The sequence below is a fragment of the Emericellopsis cladophorae genome (assembly GCF_022114955.1).
Source record: "Emericellopsis cladophorae strain MUM 19.33 chromosome Unknown NODE_20_length_315653_cov_120_781897, whole genome shotgun sequence".
NCBI classification, from domain to species: Eukaryota; Fungi; Ascomycota; class Sordariomycetes; order Hypocreales; family Bionectriaceae; genus Emericellopsis; species Emericellopsis cladophorae.
Window position 1 is genome coordinate 82969 of NW_026250945.1, and position 15328 is coordinate 98296.

Consider the following 15328-nt stretch of genomic DNA (forward strand, 5'->3'; position numbering starts at 1 on the left):
GGTAGTCCGAAGCCTGCACGCTATAGTAGATACGCTAAAGCAGGTCATAACGTGCGAAGTTATCTAGAAGATATATAAGACTTACGCTATTAATCTATTTATTATATCTATAATTTAATTTATTATATTATTCTTGATTATCCTTTTCGTACGCGATAGGTGATAGAGGTGGGCTACTCGCTTAGGTGGGCCACTCGCATGTGGTTTACGTTAAACCGACTTCTATTCTATCTACCCGGTAGCTATTCTGGACCCGAACGTCACAGTAAATTTCATTCAAAAAGAATCTCTCAAAATTGCGAAAGTGTTCTTCTTTACCGAGGCATCGTTTGAAAACGTAATCGTCCTGGAGGTCCAGCACCACTGGGTCAACGATTAACATAGCAGGTCGCATGTAACGACCATTACGTTCATGCTGCGATCTTAATGTTTCTGGAGATGTTCCCAAGGCCCAGATTGTCAAGTCATGATGGGCAACATGGTTGTGTATGTATACCTTTCGGCAGTCAGGGTAGTGATTTTAACTGTTCGGTAGGCTGGAAACTGCGACTTACGCCCATATGATCTTCCATCGTGAAGAAGATGTGGTAATTTTCATTGTTGTGCTTCAGAAGCTCCTCGGTCGTTTTTGCACTATCTGCGGTCAAATTCGCCGCATGAATGATGCCTGGCGTCTCGATGTGATCAATAACGAAAGTTTCTGTTTGCAGGATTTGTTGAGCCATCTTGAAGAACAATGTATCTAGCGAAAAGGGAGTGTGGTAGTTTATCTAGCGATCTTTAGAAGGACCGTGGCACAAGGTGATCATGTCCGTTGTGATCCCATTTTCCTGCTTTACCCTTATTAACAGTCGATCCCCAATCCTCATTGGTACGGTCATTACCTTGTGAACGTCCCGTGAGAAAGGGCCGGATAAGTGTGTGTGTGACAAGGGTCTGAAGAGGGAATCCGGCGGAATATCTGAATTGAGGCATAATGTCGCCAAGCCCACAAACATCACTACCTACTCTTGGCTGCTCCTACCAGGATGGTAAATGCTACCATGATGATCTGCGTACCTCTAAAAACTGCCCGAAAGTATGAGACCCTTATATGCCGAAATAGGGATATTAGCATTCTTTTGTTCAGGAAAAGAAATGAGTCACTAAAATGCCCGGTAGCAGCACTTCACAGTTAAGTCTGATGTCAGCCCTTCTATAAAAACCCAATTGGCAGTAATAAGACGATATCTGACAGACTTGATTGACATAGTAAGGTGCTTTCACCAAACAGAAGCTGTTATGTATTGATAAGATGGACACCTTGGAAGAACACCCTGCGATTGAGACTGCTTTCAACATGCCTAGTACGTTCCTTGCATGACAGATAAACGACCACCATCTGTAGTGAGGATCAAGCCGTTAGAGTAGCTTCCGGACCGGCTGGAAAGAAACAAAATGGCCCCAGCCATCTCCTCATCACTTCCAAAACGTCTGGCGGGAATGAACCTCGTGTCATCATATGCCTCTTCTTCCGGCTTACGGCTGTTGATAAGGACGGAAGCGAGGTCAGAGGGGTAAACTAAAACAAAGCGTGTTAGCTCTTTGAGAAAAGAATTAGAGTCTAGAATGACTTACGTCCAGGCGCAATAGCGTTCACGCGGATGCCATACTGAGCTAACTGAGTGCTGGCGTGCTTGGCCACCTGCATAATGGCTACCTTACTGGTAAGGTATGGAGGCGATGATGACCAATGCCTGCTGAATGCTGACACACTAGTCGTGAAGATGACCTGACTCTGGATCAGTGGGACCACGCTGCCTTCCTTGGGCTTCCCCCATCCACCTTCCAATGCCTTCTTGTTTCCTGCATCGAGAAGCTCAACAAATGCTGTCATGGTGAAGAACGCCGCGGTAACATTAAGATTCAGAGTGTCGTTCATGTCGTCGGGGTTGAAGTTGGTGAAGAGGGTCTCGCGAAGTTCTGAGACAGAGTGGCTTGGGTTGAAGCGAACTGCAGGACCGATACTACCCGAGTTGGCAACCACAAGGTTGACATAGCCAATATCATTGGCGATGTGGTCGACAGCGGCTTGGAGATCCTTCTTGGAGGTCACATCACACTGAACGGGTGATATACACTCATGCTCCTTGGCTGCATCCTTAAGCACCTCAAGGCGGCGACCCAAAATGTATACTTTCCGGGCACCGTTGAAGGCGAGGGCACGGGCCATTGTGAGACCGATACCTAGATCGTGTTTAGCAGAGGGGTCCATGAACAGCGAAAGACAGCATAAAATGGTTACACTAACCAGAGCCTCCTCCAGTGATTACGGCCACAATACCGTCAACCCGGAAGAGTGCGTTTGATTCGAAAGCAGAGGACGACATGTTGATGGGCTGGTGGATGATAGACGCGTACGGCTGGGTGGTGATTGATCAGGAAAAAAGAGAATCCTAAGTTTTAGTGCTAACTGAACAACCAGGAATTGGGCTTTTCTGTTCTTTATATAAGTTTTCGGCTTGCGTTTTGATACTCGCGCAAGTTCACTATTTCGTAGATTTACGGATTAGGCTTAGTGGCGGCCGCCACCCTGCCGCCCACAGCCGCTCCCTGTTCATCATGCCACAGCCACTAAGCATGCTCCTAGGTACCGTATTTTCTCGAGAACAAGACTCAACGCTAAATTAGCTTCCGCAGTCCCAGATTCAACGAGATGATTGGCCCTGGATTTATCCGCTGCTCCACTTAGTGTTAATTGGCTAAAACGCCTACTATTACGGGGCGCGCTACGTTAGCGTTGAGTCTTCTTCTCGAGAAAATACGGTACCTAGGAGCATGCTTAGTGGCTGTGGCATGATGAACAGGGAGCGGCTGTGGGCGGCAGGGTGGCGGCCGCCACTAAGGGTTAGCTAGCCTAACTTTCGGGTTTCATTGGATTAGCGCTTACTATTAGCAAGCATCCTGCACGAATTAATCCAAGAGCGTCGCCCCGTGGACGAGGAATCAGCATGACTGGGTTGTGGAAACACGCCGAGATATAGACCTTGGTTAACGGCGAAATGCTTGCCTGGAACAGGTAGGGTAGGATGGATACATAATGCCATGCACCTCTTGGTGCACAGCTTGATAATGTCAATATCAATGTCCGGCGACGACAGGACACTTCATCTCCCTCGCATCCTCTGCCTCCATGGTGGGGGTACCAATGCACCGATATTCAAAGCTCAGTGCAGACGACTCATAGCCCAGCTAGACTCCGAGTTTCGTTTTGTCTTCGCCGAGGCAGCCTTTGCGTCTGACGCTGGATCCGACGTCCTCCCGGTGTACAGTCAATGAGGGCCCCTCAAACGCTGGCTTCGCTGGCTCCCTAAACAACCATGGATCCCTCCCGAGACTGTCGTCGCCAATCTAGACTACCAATTAGCGGAGGCCATGCAACAAGACAATGAGCGCGGCGGTACAGGAAAATGGGTTGCTTTACTAGGCTTCAGTCAGGGCGCCAAGGTCGCTGCCAGCCTCCTCTACCGCTAACAAGTGCGTGAGGAAGTTATGGGAAGGCATCACGCTGGCTCAGGTTTTCAGTTCGGTATCTTGATGGTAGGACGGTCGCCGCTTGTCTCACTTGTTTCTGGAACAAACTTGACTCCAGCCCTGCCCAATGCCGCAGAGATCACCGATTCTCCAGATTTAGACAAGCAGAGATAGTATGAATGCCCTGTTCTGCGAATACCAACACTTCACGTACATGGGCTACGGGATAAGGGCCTACACCTCCACTAATAACTGTTCGAAGATTTCTGCGATCCCGCCAGCAGGAGGTTAGTCGTGTGGGATGGTGCACACTGTTTGCCGCTTAAGCTCATTGAGGTCTCTCTAGTCGTTTATTAGATTCGTGAGCTTGCGAAATAATTGGGAATTTACTGAGGGCCCCTAAACATTTTTTGGATACAATGATGAAAATTAGAATTAGATAGACGTATTCCATATGTAAATGCAGGCACACTCCTTGACCACATTAGATCTCCGAACTGACGTATAAATCGATGCAACTAGCTAACTTGCGAGACCAGCAATCGATTCGCAGTATAAGGCGGGTTCATCCATAGTTTCTGGTATATTGTAATATTCCTGTTAAAAAGATTAATATTGAAAGGAGAGAGAAAAACAGTATCTAATTTTCAATCACCCAAAACTCACCGTAAAATGATCCGAAAATGTGGTCTGTTCTACGTATGCTAAAACAATTTGCGGCCACTATTTCCTAAATAATGCCCAAAATAGAACTTCAGGCAGTATCGATAGCCTCAAAAGAGTGAACTTCGGGTTAGTGACGGTTATTTTCATATGGAGTTTAAAACTGTTATTCTCCGGGCCGTAATAACCGCCCTTTTTTGGCTATAGGTGCCGCCGGCAACAACTCATGCATGAAACAGGCTTCTACGCAAGTCGTGAAATTTCTCGATAGTATATGTTTTACTCCTGTATCGCTTGCTGCTCTTCAATTCCTCAACGACCCTAATAGCGGTGCTTTCGTGCAAGTCAACTCAGCGTTACTTGCCTAACAACAACACTATCATGACGGACACTTCTTCCACTCCGAAACCAGCGTCCACGGTGCTCATTTTCGGACCACAAGCTTTGTCTTTCAACCAAGATTCCTTCACCAAACTTTGCAATCAATTGCACGAGCCTGATAATCAAGGGCTCTTTGATGCCGTATCTGGTTTGTCCGACTTTTGGACTGCTCTATCCCAGGACGTTCCGACACTGCAATGCCTGCATGGCCAAGCGCTTTTGGAAGAATTAGCCTTGGGGCTATAGACCGGAGAAATGGGCAGGTCCCAATTTCCGCTGCCAAATATCATGCTTTCGCCACTCGTCGTTATCACTCATCTGACGCAATACTTGGCCTTTGTCAAAGCCGGACTGCCAGCTCTAGCGGAGACAGAGGATCTCCCTTCAACTCTTCTAGAGAGAACAGAGGTGCTCGGACTATGCACCGGCATATTGGCGGGCATTGCTGTTAATTGTTCCTCCACTCTAGCATAACTGAGGCGTCATGGCGCCAACGCAGTCAGATTAGCAATGCTCGCGGGCACTCTCGTAAACGCGGAGCAAGCAGCTCCGGATTCGGAACCAGCAATATCATTCTCGGTATCTTGGAGCGGCACGGAGACCATTGCTAGCGTGGAGAAATTGCTATCGGAGTTTCCAAAGGTGAGTCAAGCTTCGGCTCTTGCTATTAGTTTCAAAAACTCACAATCTATCCCAGACTTATGAATCCGTCTCTGTCGATGAAAAGAGATCAACGATAACGACAAGCAAGCAATCAGCACCCAGCTTGGTCAAAAACCTAAGATCAAATGGCCTGCATGTCATCGAGATTGCCTTGTCAGGACGCTTCCACTGGCGCCAACACCAAGAGGATGTAGAAAAGCTGCTTCGCTTTTGCGACAGCAATCCGCACTTCCAATTTCCTCAGGTATCGAATCTAGCGATGTCTCACAGGGCAAAGGGTGAACACGCCCCTACAGATAGGCTCCACGCAATCGCCCTACATGCGATCCTGACTAGCAAATCAGAGTGGCTGAGAATGTTCAGTACTACCTACACATCTCATGTCACTGCTGATGCCAAAGTAATAATCTTCGGCCCAGAGCGTTGTTTACCACCAACCATTGCTCGGAAACTTGGCTCGCGCCTCGTCCACATTCCTCAAATCGTTTTGTCGACTTCCTCAATCCCCGGTGTATTGAGATGCAATATAGTCCCAGATGACCATATTGCGGTAATTGGGATGTCGTGTCATGTACCCGGTGCTTCCGACCTCACTGAGTTCTGGAAAGTCCTGGCCAGCGGCCAATCACAACATATTGAGGTGCCTTCATCGCGTTTCGACATAGAGACTGCATGGCGGAATGTCGAGAAGGACCGAAAATGGTACGGTAACTTCGTGGACAACCATGACACTTTCGACCACAAATTCTTTAAGAAAAGTCCGCGCGAGATGGAATTGACAGATCCTCAGCATCGAATTATCCTGCAGCTCGCGTACCAGGCCGTCGAGCAGTCGGGCTACTTTTTCGCTTCGAGCAAGGCCATTGACAAGCATATCGGATGTTATATTGGAATTGGAAATGTCGATTATGACCGAAATATCGGCTGTTATCCCGCCAATGCTTATTCGGCCACGGGCAACCTGGGGAGTTTTGTCGCCGGAAAAGTGAGCCATTATTTCGGTTGGACAGGACCAAGCATGTCAGTAGATACGGCGTGCTCGTCATCCACTGTGGCAATCCATAATGCTTGTCGCGCCATCTTATAGGGAGATTGTACCACTGCGCTCGCAGGTGGAGTCAATGTAAGTTATATCTGGGCTACAATCTTCGGAACTGCTGCAAATTATGTCTAAGACATTTGGATCTTAGACAGACTCTGTGCTGCCTAAGAAGGGTACCCAAATCTCCAGCTTGACCTATTCAGACATTCGCTAACATTAAAACCTAACTTAGGTCTTGACAAGCCCTGAGTGGTTCCACAACCTGGCGGGTGAGGCTTTCCTCAGTCAACCAGGACATTGCAAGCCTTTCGACGCTAATGGCGATGGATATTATCGTGGAGAGGGCGCGGGTGTCGTGCATTTGAAGAAGCTCTCCACTGCTCTTTCCGATGGCGACCAAGTTTTAGGCGTAATAGCCAGTTCGCGTGTTTACCAGAATCAGAACTGTACCGCCATCACCGTACCCAACGCCGATTACTTGTCGCAGCTCTTCGTCGACGTAGTGCAACAGTCCAAGCTGGAGCCGCAAGCTATTTCCGTGGTTGAAGCCCATGGAACCGGAACCCCAGTGGGTGACCCTGTCGAATACGATGGGATCCGACGAGTGTTTGGTGGCTCGGCTCGATCCGACATGCTCTCTCTATCTTCTGTCAAAGGTTCACTGGGCCACACGGAGTTTGCCTCTGGGGTGCTATCTTTGCTGAAAGTATTGCTCATGATGGATGCAAAGGCTATTCCTCCGCAGGCCAGCTTTTCCTCTATGAGTCCCGGTCTGAAGGCCACACCAGAAGACAAAATCGTGATTCCAACGCGTTTGAAAAATTGGGACGTGGATTTCCGTGCTTCTCTGATTAACAATTACGGCGCATCTGGTTCCAATGCATCCATGGTGATCACCGAGGCGCCAAAATTGGGCTTTAGGAATCTTTCGCTACAGTCGACTTCTGCCAAAAGTTATCCATTCAACGCGGGATGTGGCAGAGAAAGCAATCAGGAACTTTTCGTCATAAACTTTACCAGGCTATCCGAGTAGTCTATCGCGAACGACGCGATAGGAGCTTTCTCTTCTCCGTTCGCTATACTATCTATCGCATTCCTCTAAGCGGCGTCACGGGACCTAGGTAGGTCGCCACGGTCGCCGGTAGACTTGATTTAGATAGCGCGAGCGGCTAATCTTAGTACTTCCGATCTAGTAACCTACTTAATAAACTTCTTCCACGGACGCGATAACGATACGCTAGAGTCCTATACTATTCTTATAGCCGCCTCGAGCCTCCTACTAGACTAGTACCCACCCGGGATATACTGTACGCCACGCCTACTAGGAGCGTACTAGCTAAGTAATTGATAAGCTCCCTAGATTTCTATCCTTAGGATGTATTTCGATCCTTATACTATAATACTTACGCTTAAGCCACCCTTAAGCTAGAAGAGATTCGAGTAGTAGCTAAGATACCGCCGCTACTATTCGACCTTAGTTAGTCGCTAGAGCGTAGTATAATAGAACTATTCCCCTAGCTCTAGTACCTTGATTCGGCAAGAGATGCTTATCGACATTAGTTAACGAGTATATACTAGCGGCTTCCGTCCTCGGAAAGCACCTGCTTTATTTATATTCGATATAACGTAATCTACATGCAAGCGGCGCACCCAAGCGAGCGGCGCACCTTCCCCGTTATCTATATATGAAAAGGTCGATCAAGAATAATATAATTAATTAAGTTATTAATTAAATAAAAGTATCGATAGAGTGAGACTTTAAATATCTTCTAGATAGCTTCGTATATTATAACTTGTTTTAGCGTATTTACTATAGCGTGCAGGCTTCGGACTGCGTAGTGGCTAAGGGCGCCTCTTTATACGCTTTTCTTCCTAAATCTATTTATTAACCTTCTTCTAATTAATAAGGTCTTTCTTATCTTATATAATAAGGGTGCCTTTATACTAAAGATAGCTTCTTTTAATCCCTCGACGCTTACTTAATGCCTTATTTACTATACGTAGCGATATATTCCCCGCTTATAAGAGGGCTATGTTAGAACTAGGTTTAATAAAGAGAGTGAGAAGGTATATAATATCGAGAGGGCGCAGCTAGATCGCTGCGAGTACGGGGTCCTTAGTGACTATATTAATCTCTTGATCTTCCTAGAAGTATTCCTCGGCTACGAAGGTTCTTCCCTCGGTGCGCCTTTATGCACTTGACCTAATTAGGGCTTTCTAAGCCATACCTAGCCATAGGGCTAGTGGCTTTAGCCACCCCTTATACCTATAATAACCTTTATATATAATATATATTTAATAAAACGGCCCTCTCTACGTATGCTATCCTCGGTATCTACGTATACGTAGCGTATTCGTAGCGACTATACTAGGTCTATACGGCGAGGCTAGTATTCGGTAGTTTTATCTAATCTTTAATCAACTTTAACCGTATAATTAACTTTCCTTTAACCTATCTTATTATAGCGTTCTAACCGCCCGGTAGATTAATCCGCTAATATTATTAAATCTTCTTTATACCGCTAATCTTATTCTTTTTCTTTTCTTTTTTTTTACCCTTTCGAATAAGTATATAATCTAATACCTCGTTATTACGAATTTATTACTAATATATAATAGTTTAATATTCCCTATACTATCGCCGCTGCTATAGTAATAATAATAATATATAAGTATTACCCTTACTATATAGCGCGTATCGCGCGTGCTACGCGCTCGTAGCGCTAATATAGTAGTGGTAGATATACTATCTATATACTTACGCCCCCGCCGCTGCTAATAGTAGTAATAATAATAATATAAGTCTAAGACCTTAACGTTCTTATATAGCGAGGGCGTTATATGCTCGCTCTCTTTGACACGAAATCTTAGATAACTAACTCTCCCTATAGTAAGGACGCCGCCGAGGGTACTATTATAAGTCTCTTTTTACGTATTTAATATATTTATATTACGGACTTACCGCTAACCCCTTTTACGTAGTTAATTAACGATACCGATATTAAGGCTAAAGCCGCCGAGGCTAAGAGGGAGGCCGTAGCTATAAGTTCTTAATCTATACGCTACGTACTTACTACGAGGTATTTAATCTTTTCTAAGAAAAAGAAGGAGAAAAAAGAGAAGTTCGCCGTTATTATTACTATAAGTTACCGACGTTTGCGTAGCGTACGCTTAGCGAATTTAGCTAAACTATTATAGAAGAGAAAGGCCGATAACGCCGCCGCCGCCGCCGTAAGTTCCTCTATCTATATCTTCGGGTCTTTAGCTAACTATCTTATAGAAGCTAAAGGCGTAAATTACTACCGCCGCCGAGGCCGAGGCCGCTATAAGTTCTTTACTTAGTTATACCGAAGTCGTTACTAATTTGCCTAGTAGAAGGAAGATAAGGCTAAGGGTAAGGCCAAGCCCCCTAAAGGCGAGCTCGTCGAGTAAGTTCTACTATTTACTAGCGAGTTCGTAACTAATTCGTTATATAGTATTAGGGGGGGTCGGTCGGTAGGTAGGACGGGAAACACTCGGTCAGGCTAATCTAGTCTATTACTATGGATAGGCACTCCTTAGGTAGGGCAGGCTCTATATATAAGACATAGCTCGAAGAGCTATAATAGAAGATAGTCGGGATCGCGATAAAATGTAAAAGTAGGCGCGAGTTTATATAACTACTAGGTATAAAGTAGGTTCCCGCTCTTAACTAGCTGTGATAATACGCCCCCTGTCAGGGGGGGTCGGTCGGCAGGTAGGACGGGGAACACTCGGTCAGGCTGATCTGGTCTATTGCTACGGATAGGCACTCCTTAGGTAGGGCAGGCTCTATATACAAGACGTAGCTCGAAGAGCTACAACAGAAGACGGTCGGGATCGCGACAAAATGCAAAGGCAGGCGCGAGTTCACGTGACTACCAGGTGCAGGGTGGGTCCCCGCTCTTAACCAGCTGTGATAATACGCCCCCCTTTTAAGGGCGAGCTCCTGCGAGTATTCATCAAGGACCAGGTTTATCGGGATATCGGCGGTGGTAGTTGGCGACGATCTATTACGCGTTCTCCAGATACTCTGCGGGTTCTTTAGTCGGATTATCATACCCAACCCACTTTATAGTATACCGTAATCGTGGGTTACCTCGGCCTCTTCGTTCCTAGCGGGAATCTACTATCTCTTATACCACAAACTCTTCAGCCCTATCAACTTCAATAGGCGGCGGGGGTGCGATACGTTATCCGGGATGGGGGTTATTAGTAGCGGGTCGGAGTAGGTTAACGTAGAACATAAGGTATACTCTTATACTTATAGGTAGTTCTAGTTTATAGGCGTACGGCGACACGGCTTTCTCGACCTTTAAGGGGCCGATATTCTTCTAGTCTAGTTTCTTCTACGGCCGTAGGGTTCGCAGGTTTCGGGGGTCTAGCTAGACTAAGTCTCTAGTACGATACGTGCGGGTAGGTCGGCGGTTCCGGTTCGCTTGGTCTTCGTAGCGGGCTTAGGCGGCGGTTGATTCGGACTATAAGTGTTTATTGATCTACTTTATCTTACGAATAAAGCTTTCTGCGTCCCGGGAGGCGGGAGTATTAGCGGTAGGGATATCTGGTTCGAACCCTATCCGGGGGTGGGAGCCGTAGTTAGCAAAGAACGGCGATATGCTAGTAGTCTCGGATTTCCAGGAGTTAGCAGCGAATTCAGCTAGCGGGAGCCAGGTAGACCAGTTGTCTTATAGATAAGATACGTAGGATCGCAGGTATTGTTCCAGGATAGTATTAAAGCGTTCAGTCTGGCCGTCCGTTTGTGGGTGTATAGCGGTTGATAATAGGCTCTTGATCTATAGCTATCGGTTTAAGCTCTTCTAGAACTCAGAAACAAACTAGGGGCCTCGGTTGGATACAATAGTTAATAGTAGGCCGTGTAGCTTCCAGACATAGTGTAGGTATAGATAGGCAGTCTTAGCCGAATCGTAAGTTACTTTACAGGGTATTAAGTATCTTATCTTCGTTAGACGGTCTACTACGACGAGGATTGCGTCGTATCCCTGGCTCGGAGGTAGGTGTGTGATAAAGTCTATTAACACGTCTCTCTAGGCGCGTTCGGGGATCGGTAGCGGCTTTAGGACTCTTTGGTAGGCGTCTCGGGACGGGTTAGACCGGCGGCAGGTGTGATAGTTCTTGATCTATCTTTCCACGTATACTAGCATGCCTGGCTAGAAGTAACTTCTAGATAGGATATCGTAGGTGCGGGCTCGTCTAGGGTGTCCGGTAACGGGTGACTTATAATAGCGGCGGAGTAGTTCAGCCTTTAGTTCGTCGTGGTCAAGGACGTATAAGCGGTCTCGGAAGTATAGGCGGTTATGGTTCTCGGTGCACTTAGATAGTATGATACGGGTATAGCGTCGCTTGCCTTTACGGATCGCTTCTTGAATAGATTCCAGGATTTTATTAGCGGCATAGCCTTTATTAAAGAGGTCGGATAAGTCGGTAGGAAGTTCGGTTAGCAAGCGAGCGGCGTGGAACCTTACCCTCGGGTCCAGGTTCTCTCTCTTTAGTACTATCTGGCTCTAGTGGAGAAGGCGTTTATCCCCCTCCTTTAGGAGATCCTCTAACCTCCTGGTTAAAGCGTCGGGCTTGGTACCTTACTTCCCGGGTCGGTAGGTAATCTGAAAGTTAAATCGTGATAGGAACTTAGACTAACGGGCTTGTCTTCGGTTTAGTAGCTTCGTTATAGTAAAGTACTCTAGGTTACGGTGGTCGGTGATCACTTTAATCGGTGAAGAGGCTCCCTCTAACTCCGGGCGCTATTCCTCGAAATAGCGAATTATAGCTGTTAGTTCTTTATCGTAGATCTCGTAGTTATACTTAGTAGTAGTGTGCTTCTTCGAGAAGAAGGCAACAGGTCGTAGTATCCTATCATCCCCTACCTAGGATAGCACCCTAGCGGAGATATAGTCGGAGGCGTCTGTCTCTAGGATAATATTCTTTTCCTAGTTAAACGGGGCTAATATCGGGGCGGTGCTAAAAGCGGTTTTCAGGCCTTCGAAGGTATTACGGTAGTTAGTAGTCTAATAAAATAGGACTCCCTTTCTAGTTAGGCGGTTCAAGGGTGCGGTAATCTTCGAGTAATCCCGGATAAATCTCTAGTAGAAATTACCGAAACCTAGAAAGGCTTGCATATCGGTAACGTAGGTCGGCGTCTTCTAGTCTCTCACGGTCCGGACTTTCTCAGGGTCTATTCGGATTCCCTCTCGGCCGATAATTAAGCCTAGGAATTTTATCTCGGTCACGAAGAATTCGTACTTTAATATCTTGGTATATAGCCTAGCGTTCCTTAGGGCTTTTAGGACTATTCGTAAGTATTCTTCGTGTTCGGACCTTGTTCGGCTATAGATCAGGATATCGTCTAAGTAGGCGGTATAGAAAACATCAAGGTATTCTCTTAGTACGTTATTAATATACCTCTAGAAGGTTATAGGGGCTCTAGTTATTCTAAATAGTATAACAAGCGACTCGTATAGTCTAAATCGAGTACGGAAGGCGGTTAAGTACTCTTCCCCTACGCGCATCCGGATATTATTAAACGTAAAGATAATATCGATCTTCGAGAAATATCGTATACTAGCTAGGTTATTTAGGGATTCCTTAATTAACGGTAGCGGGTATCGGTCTTTAATAGTAACGTTATTTAGAGCGCGGTAATCGACATAAAAGCGTAGTCCGCTATCGTTCTTCTTAACGAATAACACAGGGACGCCACAGAGGAGGAGCTTGGTCGAATAAATCCTTTTCGTAGGTTCTCCTCTAACCACTCCTTTAGGGTCTTTAGTTCCTCTCGAGACATCCTATATAAGGGTCTAAACGGTAGTGTGCTTCCCTCTTTCAACTAGATATAGTGGTCTCTAGGTCGGTGCGGCGGTAGTTTATTAGCTTCTTTAGGCGAGAACACGTTAGCGAACTTAGCGATCTCTAGGGGTAAGGCAGGTTCTTATTCGGTAGGTTCTATAATCATCTCTTCGATCTAGGCTATAGTAATAGCGAATAGCCTTATATCGCTCCTTCGGGTATATATAGATATGGCTCTTAACGATACTAGAAAGATATCGCGTTAGCTTAGTGGTCCGGGGGCGGGCTTTAGATACTAGCGGATTTTCGCAGGAACGGTATGCATAGCTATAACTTTTAACAAAAGTCCGGGTATGTTATAGTACTGTTAGTAGTACGGGCTATTAAAGCGTAGTATATGGCTTCTAAAGCTAACGAGAGGGTCGTGTTATTTTAACCAAGGTATCCCAAGCACGATCGGGTAGCTTCTAAGTTAGGTTACGTATAATATTATATTCTTCTATTCGTGGTCGTTTATCCGTATCCGGCTGCGGATATAGTGTGTGATCTGGCCGCTCTCTACGGGGCGGCTATCGAACACCTCGATCGTAATCGGGTGTGTTAGTCAGTGTATTCTTAGGTTATGGTTCTCGGCCTAGCTTCTGTCGATAAAGGCCTTCCCCTTAGCTCCGCTGTTAAGTATTGCGGGGGCGGGTAAAGTAATATTATCGGGTAAAAGTAGTTTAGTAGGCATAATCATTAGGTTCGATCGTTGGTTGTATTCCTCCTTAATCGGCACGCTATATATAGCGGCCGAGGAGATTTAAAGCGTTCTCTAAGCGGTTTTCTCGGGGATAGTAGTTATACGTTCTGCTAGCACCTGCCGGTGACTTAGGGCAGGCTCACTCCGTTTTCCGTGCGGTCTAGGGAGGGTGTTAACCTCCGACTATCCGGCGCGGGAGAGTCAGGGGATCTAGCAGGGGACAGGTCTTCGCTATTTAAAGCGGTAAATCGGGCTTGAGTGCGTCTGGTGTCTGGCTTCCGGCAATCTCGAATATAGTGACTATCGGAGCTATAGCGGAAGCAGAGGTTGTTTTCCCTCCGGTTCGGGCCCTATAGTCGGCGTTGGTTGCTCAGGTCTATAGGGTCGTTGGCGGTCATAGCGGCGGGTACCGTGCGGCGTGAAGGGCTGCGGTTCGGAGGGCTGCGTCCCTTGCGCGGGGAGGTTTGTCTCTGGTTTTGGTGTAGAGCCGGTCTCGGGGGTTGGCTACGCTGGATTTGTTACTAGTGTTGGCGGTATCGGTTGTCTAGAGTCTGTAGGTGGTTGGCGTATTGGTGGAACTCCCGGCTAGGGGGCGGGTTGTGAAGCAGCATATCCTGCAGTTCACGGGATATTCCTTGGAATAGTAGTGGCGTTAGGTTGCTATCAGCTATTTCTCCCTCTAAGGCGAGGCGTTAGAACTCCGAGAAATACGTGCTAAAGTCTTAGTGCCTTTAGCGGAGCTAGTGTAGGCGGTTCTAGGCGTTCTAGACGCGGTCAGGGTCGCCGAACGCGTTTTCGAGATAAGTTAGGAGTTCGGGGTAGTCGCTAAACTATAGGATTCTAAAGATAGTGCGGGGGAGTATTAAGGCGTATACCTTCCCGGTAAGCCTACCGGCTACGTACGTCAACCGGCTCGTAGCGGTAGGGAATCGGTCGGCGTTAGCTATTATTTTCGCGTGGATTTAGTATAAGAAACGGCGGAGATCGGGGCGGGATCCTTCAAACTTATCAGGGTCGGGAAGCTTCTTAGATAGTCGGGAGGAGGTGGTAGATCCAGTAGTAGGCGGCGGAGTCGTTCCTAAGTAAGGAGCTATAACCTCTTTAGCGGGGGGGGTTCCTAAAGCCTCTAGAGTGATTACTCGTACGGTCGGTAAGCTGGCTTGCTAGGCGAGTCGGGCGGTCACGGTTGCCTCGATAATCTATATATCCTTATCCTTTATCTAAGCAAGAAGGTTCCGGTTAGCCGCGCTCTCCTCGATAATCTTGGTTTCGAGGGTAGCTGTTTTCTCGTCTAGTATAGCTATATAATCGGTGAGGTTCGTAATCTAGGTATCTTAGGATTCTATATAAGCGTATGCCTATTAATAGAAGTAAAACCATTCAGAAGGGTTACTAGCTACGGTATCTACGAAGGCGCGCGTATCCTAAGGTAACTCTAGAGGCGTCGGGCGGGAGGTTATCGTGTTTAGCGTCCTATAGGTAGGAGCTACGTAATATCAGGGGGG

The 15328-nt window shown here is 46.8% G+C and overlaps 1 protein-coding gene across 1 annotated transcript; it reads right to left on the bottom strand.

The window, feature by feature from the left end:
- Positions 1 to 1393: 1393 nt before the first annotated feature.
- On the bottom strand, positions 1394 to 2369 carry J7T54_005268 (short-chain dehydrogenase; the record flags this gene model as incomplete). The annotated part of the gene is made up of 4 exons (XM_051506209.1): positions 1394 to 1422; positions 1523 to 1561; positions 1618 to 2226; positions 2291 to 2369. 4 exons carry the CDS (start codon positions 2367 to 2369, stop codon positions 1394 to 1396), a joined length of 756 nt encoding a protein of 251 aa, XP_051362413.1.
- Positions 2370 to 15328: the final 12959 nt, after the last annotated feature.